At 39.9% G+C, this 9,150-nt stretch overlaps 1 protein-coding gene across 1 annotated transcript; it reads right to left on the minus strand.

The window, feature by feature from the left end:
* Positions 1-462: 462 nt before the first annotated feature.
* Positions 463-8,356, minus strand: STRAP (serine/threonine kinase receptor associated protein). Its single transcript, XM_082069772.1, has 10 exons — positions 8,221-8,356; positions 6,975-7,110; positions 6,132-6,213; positions 5,823-5,895; positions 5,143-5,239; positions 3,602-3,739; positions 2,886-3,022; positions 1,982-2,131; positions 1,349-1,414; positions 463-1,024 (listed from the first exon to the last, which is right to left on the minus strand). Exons 1-10 carry the CDS (start codon positions 8,330-8,332, stop codon positions 963-965), a joined length of 1,053 nt encoding a protein of 350 aa, XP_081925898.1. The 5' UTR covers positions 8,333-8,356; the 3' UTR covers positions 463-962.
* Positions 8,357-9,150: the final 794 nt, after the last annotated feature.

The raw sequence follows: 9,150 nt of genomic DNA on the forward strand, positions 1-9,150 counted from the left end.
ACACGCCCCTGTATAACTTTTCCCCTTCCATACAGAGTGCTTTATGTAAACCTTTCAGCGTAACATTAAAGGGAATGACAAGTGAAAGAATGGCAATATTTTCTTTAATGAAGAAAATATGATTTGTAACCTTGAAAGAGTAACTTTTTTATCCAGTCTGGAGAACTACACCCAGACCTTATGCATATTAACAGCCAACCTCTGAGGTTTTCATGTACATTCAAATATTTCAGGCAGCATGTTTAATTTAGGAATTTTCACTGGTTTTGATTTTAGAGACTCACATTTAAAGAATAAAAAGTCACAAAGCTTACAGGTCAAACAACTTGCCAGCCTCTGTACCAACACTAAAACATTCTAATTACTTTCCCTCTGTATAGTACAAAACGAAGATGCTAGAAGGGCTTATGTAATTAACTTGGTTGCTTTTCTATTCCACGAAACCAACACTCAACAGTAAGATACAAGTTTTGAGAGGCATTTTATTTTGACAACTAAAAACAGTTAAACATTCAGAAGCAGTGTACAATGAAACAGAACCCGAACCAAATACTTGTAGTACATAATCCCATCTTTTCAACTGAGGCCACATTTTCCAACTTTCAAGGAAAAAAAAAAAAAAAGGTAAAAGCCATTGCATCTCTTCTCTCTAATAAAGAAAACACACTACAATGAGTCTAACTGAAATTGGAGAGACTGGATCTTGGCTTGTACACTTCTTTGAAAAGACATGAGGCAGTTATGCTAAAAAGATAGCAAAACTCTACTACTTGTCTTTTTTTTTTTTTTTTTTTTGGATAGTCAGTTCTTAAACAGACAACACCTAGCCAGTTCCACCACATTCTCATCAATTACTGCCCATCTTTGCCTTACGTAGAGAGCGCACTCTGGAAGGCTGCTGTTCATCACTGTTCACTTGATTTAGTCTTGTATGTCCATATGCTGCGTAACAGTTGCAATTATCAGGCCTTAACTTCAGGAGTTGAGCTGTACACTGAATCTGAGTTTTCAGAGGCAAGATCTTCTGCAATTAAATAAAAAGGGTGTTATTTAACTTCACCTTAGACATATAAACCAAAAGCATGTTGCAGAGATTGCTTAAAGACCAGGTCAGTTTGTTTTCCCATTTAACCTGATCCAATTATTCTATGCCATCTGTTCAGCTCTAGTCACTAGTCTGACACCACATGGTCATTTTCAGGGAAATGCATTCAAAGATCTTTTCAGAAGAGTGAAAAATGCCAGAAGGTACTTGGGGAAAACCACCTCGTCCATACTAAAGAATGCTACCATTTCTGCTGATCTTTTAATGCTCAGCTGAGTTGAAGCTGGCAGTTCAGTGCATTACCTATTTCCTCCTCTGCAGTTCCTGGAAGGGTGGTCCGTGCTTTTGCTGCTTCTGCATTCTCCTCTTCTGTAGAGGAGGGAGAAAAAAAAAAAACAAAAAACAACCACAACAGTCAGTACCTTCAGTTCCCCTCACCCACCTCAATAGAAAAAAAAAAAATTTCCACTGAATTTAGTGTTGAGGAGACTTGGGTAAGGTATGCTATTAATGGATACTCACTCGCAGTCTTCTAGACATTGCTTTCACCCACCACCCCCAAATCTACACAACCTAAGTACAATATAAAATAAACCTATAATTCACACTTTTTCTAGAGATTCTTATATCCTTACAATTTATAAAAGTGGTGTTTTTCATTTCTTCCTCTGTAACATAAAAATACATCAGACTATTTTCTTAACTATCCACAAAGTGTCTACATTCAACAAGCTTATAGGTTTGAAGTTAATTGCTTAAATGATGGATACAAAAGTAAATCCTTAAATCTAACAGACTTTGAGTGGATACAGAGACCCTCGGAAGACAGTAACGTTAGTATATGAAATACAGATGATGTTTAGCATGTATGACAGATACTACTTAAAAAGAGCAGGCAAAGCAGCCAAGTTTCACCAGGAACAAGCACATACTTACCAGGAACTACACACTTCCAAAGACCATAGGTTTTCCCTACTGTTGTCTGCCACAGCCTTAGTGTACCATCCTCAGAGCCACTTGCATATAACTCCCCATCAGGGCTAAACCTCACACAGTGAATGGGACCGAAGTGTCCTTTGTAAGATTCTATAAAAGAATATATCAAGACCATTAATTTCAAATTTCAGTCAACAACTGAAATTCACTGGTAAAAATTGATCTGAAGATGACAAAAAATACTGATGGGGGGCACCTACTCAGTATTTAACTTCTGATGCAAAACAAAGCTTCTATTGGTATCTCAGCAATCTCAAATTTAGGTAACATATTAATGTTTTATTAACTGCAAGAAAACAGGTGCCTATTTGCTCCAGGCCAAACTACAAAGCAAGCCAGTAGCATGGAGTACGCATGCTTTGTTCCTTCAACCACTCACTCCACAATATAAAATTTTAAATGAGGATAGTATCCACGTATCCACAGACAAACTTAAAAATACACTTGTTTTTTGAAATACATTTGGCCAACATGGGAAAGAACACAAACATCACATTTTTCATAAAAGCAAGTAGCTGCAACTCATTAGACATATCTGATGAATGCTGTAGTATGACACTTCAGTTAACATACAACTTGCTATTGCGGCAATACAGAATGACTTTCTGTTTTTTAAATAGGTGCAAAGTGCTGTTTGATGGAGGCTTTAATTAGTTCTAGAAGCATAACATTAGGTATACTGCAACAGGAAAAAATGCTGAACTGATAATATACCTTTTCATTCTCTTGCACAGCATGCTATTCTAAGACCTTATTTGAGTACAACATTTTAATTTATTAGTCATTATTTCAATAATCTAATACCCATTTCAGAACTAATTTTTATTATGGAAGAAAAACATACCTAATTCTTCTCCCGTATTATAGTCATATTTATAGAGTTTAAAATCTTCACCACCTGCAACCAAACATTCTTTTGCGGGGTGAAGTGATGCAGAATTGATTGTAGCAGGTGCCTCAAATGATTTAATTTGCTCTAGACTGAGAGGGAAAAGTTTGTTAACAAAGTTCATTAAAAAAAAACAAAACTGAGAACAAAGAAACTGATTCTACTAGTCACAACTGCTTTTAAGAAAACCAGAAGACACCCACACAGTTTCTGAAACAAGTTTTGATAATTGCAAATCACACTCACCAAGTCAGAAATTAGTTCAGAATAAGCAAAACAAAAAGCTTGCACATTCAGAACTACTTAACTACTGTCTATAATATGCTTAAGTGTGTTAACTTGCTTTCTTGAAGTATCAGAGATATAAAAATAATCAGTTCTCTGAAAAGCACTGAACAGAACCCTGGCTGAAACTTATTTAACCACAATTACAATTAATATGAAATACGAAAATGGCACGGAACCTTTACAGTCTAGCATCTTATACATAGTTAGGGTTCACTATTTTAGAAAAAGGTAGTTGTTTTACACTCCACCTCTGACAAATGGCAAGCAAAGATGTCCACTAATGCCAGTTCTCACAACTTGTTGATTTTGGCCTTGTACAGTCAGTTTTGACACACAACCAAGCCCCTTACTCAACCTGTGAAAATTCTGTGTTTTGGACTCACGTTTCTGCACTATGAAAAGCGATAGTCTTCCCATAGGTTATCACAAGTATCTGTCCTTCTGGAACATACTCCATGCTGCTCACTGACATGGCAACATTTAGTGCCTTCACTTCGGTCATGGTACTCCGGTCCCAGAGGCTTAAGAGGAAACAAAATGGCAAGAAAGACTCACATTACTTCAGCAAATCAAACAGTTGTCACCTCCCATACATGACAAGATTTAGATAAAAATAGCCACATAACAAAGAACATGGTTTGATTCCACAGGTACTTCAGATTTTCAGTGGCATTCTTACCATAAAACTTTGCATAGCTGAGAATGAAGACACACTTCCTTTAAAATACTGCTACTTTTGAAGCTTAATGCAACAACATTAACTGGTTGATGCAACATTTTAACTACTCAGGGATTCCCTTAGATATTAAAAATCTTGTAATAAGTTCTAGAAGTAAGGCTTAAAGATCCTGTTCTGCCTTTTTGCCTCACAAGGTAAAGACGTACTAATGCCAAAAACTTCATTTATCTTATCTTCATTTAAGATAATATAGTTTTCTATGTAGAGGTGCAAGGGGTATCTAAACAGAAGGAAAATTGTTTTGCTATGACAAGTAAGAATCGTCATTCATTAGCTGACTGTTGCATTTCTGTTTCTACAATTCAGAGAAGACAAACAAGAATAGGTTCTTGCCTTTCTTGAACATGAGGAAAACGAAAAGAACAGGAGCTGAAAAGAAGGCTATAGGGAAACTGCACCAGCAGCTTCCCATCCTTCCTTTCACAAAACAGAAAAGACCGTTCTATTTCTCTCCCCTTTGTCTGTAAATACAAGAATGATGAGACAGCAAGTCATGAGATGACACTTGTCATATCAACCAAAAAGCTGAAGAAGCAGGAAGGCACATCAGCCGTCCTTTCTCGACAGCTTAGTCTGAGTTTTGTCAATTCATCTCCCCAACAGCCACATTGTCTAGGTTTCAGCACATCTACCAATTGGGCATGAAGCAAACAAAACACTTTAACAGTAAGTGTATGAGCCATCTTATAAAAACAGTGAAGCCCACGGAACTTATCAGCATGGCAGAGAAAGAGGGCTATGTCTATCAACAGGGCATTGATTCCAGATACTTTTCCCAGTCGTCTATCCCAGTCCCTGGCTAGTCCATGCCTTGTGCATATTTCAAGGCTGGATTGCAGAAGACAAGGCAACAATACCTCAGCACAACATGTAATCACAAGACCTTATTCTATAAATTCATCTCTATAAATATTAAAGGCATAAATTTATTCTACTATGCAGTTTCTCAAAGACCACCTGTTCTTATCAGGGACGACATGTTTATGGGGTAAATTAGAATTATTACAAAAGTTATGTCTCTAACAGCAGAAGAGAACTGTATTAGGCATGCAGCTATAATAATCTAGGATCAAATAACCTCTGTTACTTATACTCTTTACCAAAAATCATAACTATCTTCTCACATAGATTATAACAATAAATAAAAGTGAAATTCTCAGAAAACTGAAAGTTACTTTTTCTTACCGGACAGTTTTATCGTCAGCTGAAAGAATCTGTTTGTCATCACTGCTCCATAAAGCCTTTTTAATGCCAGAAGTATGTCCGCTGACAACATCAGGTTCTTAAAATAAAGCCAAATGTTTTAATATATGTAAGAAAATGAAATAATATCATGCGCAGTTGGGAGCTTTCTTAAGCTCTATGATTTCCATTTACTAGAAACTGTAAAATTACTTCAAGCACTTGTGAATTTGTCATCTTATTCCAGGACCAAGATAAATGTAAACTGGATACCTGATTCCCTAAATTTAAAAAGCTTCACTAGTTGAAAAATCAAGGTTCTCTAGCTTCATATCAATCATCAGTCATTCAGTATGGACATGAATTTAAACACACTTAGATATGTGGCATCTTTTTTCTTTCAGATGACTAAATTTTAATTAACTAGACCTATTCCTAATAAAGCTGCATTTAATTGAAATATGCTATCTTTGAAGTCCATTACAGATAAAGCCTAATTCACTTGTCAAAAGCATAAACTTTAAACATACAGATTATCCTACAAGAGCAAAAGGTTATAGACACTGCACTTGTAAAACAATCCTCAACTTCATCTTCTGTGATTCTAAACAGAAAGTTGCTCTTAATTTCAGAATTTTAATTTAACTCCAGAAAACAAGAATCATTTCTAAAAGCAGACTCACCTGCTTCTGGCTTGCTCAAGTCATAGATACGCAACAGTTTATCTTGTCCACCTGTTAACAGATAATTGCTATCCTGAAACAGAAGTTATAAAGGGTCAACTCTATTTTGAATCAAAATACCAGTCTTCATCTGTGAGTCTTAAAATAACAGCTCTTTCTCTCAGACAGCCTCTAACATGCTTATTGCATTTATCATCTTAAAGATTGTAAGTTACTTGCGTGTTAAGATACACACATAAAAAGCAGAAAAGTAACAGCAAAACATGCTCAAGAGCTTACTTGTGAATGAAGTGTAAAGCTTTTTCATACCTGTGTAAAATCCACACTTTTGACAATGTGTTTGTGAGCCAATGTGATTAGTTCATCACCTGACACAGCATCCCACACTTTGCTAAATGGGAAGAGAAAACATTTATATTGTAGTAGCACCAAGACAAATCAACCTGAACAGTCAGACTAGTTTGCAAGCAATCTTTCCTGACACCACCATCGCATTTTATCATAAATGCTACACCTTTATGTTATAACCCAGTTAGTCGATGAGAATACTTTATATGCTTTTACTAAAGTGTTGTTTGTTTGTTTGTTTTCCTGTATTATCCCACCATTTTCCTTTATCCTCTTCTTCAGAATAACACAGACTAATTAGCATTTAGTTTTAAGACACAGGCAGTTCTTTGCAACTTAATAGAGATTTCCCTCTACTAAGAGGATTCAACTTGTCGAATATTAAATATACTGCAAACAGCACAAACAACAACAACAAAATCAAATAAATAATTCACTAGAATTTTCATACGAGTTTTCTTGCAATAAAAAGAGGATAAGCAGTGGAAGCAAAATAAAAATCACTCAACTCTGTTACAAGTACAGTGCCAGATATTAGAGCCACATACAAATATTATTCTAGCAAACCAGTATGGTAATTAAGTATTTTTATCAAGAAGCAACCATAGTTGTTCACCATGACAGAATTAACTGTAGCTGCTTTCAAGAACTTAGAAGTCTAGGCTCTAATTTGGCTAGCCACATACAAGCTAACAATTACTACAGAGAAATACACAAATCAGTAATTTACTACAGCTATATCTCACCAAAGACCACTATAGACTAAAATTAAAATACAGACTTCAAAGACAGTTAATCACTTACGCTGTAAAATCTGCTGCTGCTGTAGCTGCTTTAGTGGCATCCGTGTTCAAAGTGGCACCCCAAACAGCACCTTTATGACCTAGGAATGTGCCAATCCAGTCTCCTGTGTCACCCTGACGCAGCATAGGCTTACCATCTTCACAAAAACAAAACCAATATTCAGGTTACATGATAAAAAAAAGAAGCTGTTTTTTTTTTAAAAAAAAAAAAAAAAAAATTCCCTTGCAACAGCATGTGGAAATATCACATACTTTATGAAGCTGCTCTTCACAAAAGAGTTTAGCTGAAGAGCTTAGATATGCAGACATACCTGCATCTAAAACTGTATAGACATTAAAACACTACTCCAAATGAGACAAAAAGTTTTCTTTAGGTTTGCGTTAAGGAAGAAGGGAGACAGAAAGGAGCAGTATGTTTAGGTTTAATTTTTACTCACATTTTCTTCAGGCAGGACATGTTGGTTTGGGTTTTTTTTTTCCTTTGGAACATTTTCAATCTAATAGCACTCAGAAATAAGTCTTGTCTTTGTAATCAGACACATACAGAAATGTTGTAAAAATAAAAGAGAAAGCCTTTCCTATGAGTATTTTGTTCTGGAAGGCTAGCAAAAAGTTGTTCACACAAGAAGATGTAGAACTGAACCGGAAGCACTCCAAGACATTCTTTTAAACTTATGAATATATACATAAAATATCAACATACACATGGATGAAGGGGAAAGGCTATTCACGCAATAAGAGCTCGCATGGGAAAGGGCAGAGATGCCACCATTCTATGTCCAGCCAGGCTACTGCCCTGGTTAAACGGAATCTCACTTTAACATCCACAGCAAATAAGCACAGGCGGTAGAAATGGCCAGTTTTAGAAATAAATATTTTCAAGGCTTCCTCCCCCGCCCCCAGTTTGGGTCCAAAGGCGGTCTTGGACACCCCCCCAAGGCCAAACTAGTAATTAAGCACCACGGCAATCAGCTGTCCGCCCCCTTTTTCACCCGGCCAGTATGACCCGACAAGTACCAGCGTTTCGCGGGACGAACACGGCACCCCAATACAACCGCCCCGCTCCCGCCCAGCAACACCCCCTCGGAAAGCGACGCGCGGCCTACGAGCGGCGGGGCGGAGGAGCAGCCCGGCCCACCCGCGCTCCCCACAACCCCATCGGGGGCGAGGGCAGCTCCGCCGGGCAGAGCACAACAAAGGGACCGACCGCACGGACGCAGCTGCTGCCGCCTCCCGTCCCCGCTCACCCTTGCAGGCGCTGATGAGGAAATAGCCGTAGGGGGTGACGCCGCTGAAGGCCAAGTCCACCACGGGCCGCGTGTGCCCGGAGCAGGTCAGCGGGGTTTGCCTCATGGCCATGGCGGCGGCGGGGACGCGGCACGCACGGAGCCTGGGAACAGACACAAGTCCCCGCCGGCCGGGCAGGAAACGGCGATCGCGGCGGCGGGGGAGGAAATGACGGCACGGAAACGCTTGGGAGCGGAAGCTACGTCAGGAGGCAGCCCGCCCCGCCTTGCCCCCTCTGTACCCCCGCGGTTCAGCCGGCTGGTGCTGGGCGCCTGGCAGCGAGCTCTGCTGCCGCGGCCTGCCCTGCCGGTGGGGTAACCGCGCTCTCTTGTCCCTCTTCCGCCTTCCTGAAGGGATAACATGGGCCAACAGTGTGTGCTGGCAGCCAAGAGAGCCAACCGTGTCCTGGGTGCATCAAGCACAGCATTGCCAGACGGGCCAGGGAGGTGATTGCCCCGTTCTGCTCTGCACTGGTGCGGCATCAACTGGAGCACTGTGTGCAGTTCTGGGAAACGCAGGATGAAAAAGATATAAAGCTACTCGAGAGTGTCCAGAAGAGGGCTACAAAGTTGGTGAAGGGACTGGAGAGGAAGCCGTATGAGGAGCAGCTAAAGTCACTTGGTTTGTTCAGCCTGGAGGAGACTGAGGGGAGACCTCATGGCGGCTACAGCTTCCCCACAAGGGGAGGAGGAGGGGCAGGCACTGATCTCTTCTCCCTGGCGACCAGTGACAGAACCCAAGGAAACGGCAGGAAGATGTGCCAGGGGAGGTTTAGGTTGGACATGAGGAAAAGGTTCTTCACCCAGAGGGTGGTGGAGCACTGGAACAGGCTCCCCAGGGAGATATCACGGCCCCAAGCCTGACAGTGTTCAAGAAGAGACTGGACAACA

Source organism: Streptopelia decaocto (assembly GCF_964273445.1).
Source record: "Streptopelia decaocto genome assembly, chromosome: 1".
In the NCBI taxonomy this organism is placed as follows: domain Eukaryota; kingdom Metazoa; phylum Chordata; class Aves; order Columbiformes; family Columbidae; genus Streptopelia; species Streptopelia decaocto.

Excerpts from the sequence above, each read along its gene's own strand:
- STRAP (XM_082069772.1), bottom strand. The coding sequence starts at position 8,332 with ATGGCCATGAGGCAAACCCCGCTGACCTGCTCCGGGCACACGCGGCCC. Across the intron at positions 6,214-6,974 it reads GCAGCAGCAGATTTTACAGC|CAAAGTGTGGGATGCTGTGT; the intron begins GTAAGTGATTAA and ends CTTCCCATTTAG. Across the intron at positions 1,415-1,981 it reads TTGGAAGTGTGTAGTTCCTG|AAGAGGAGAATGCAGAAGCA; the intron begins GTAAGTATGTGC and ends CCTCCTCTACAG.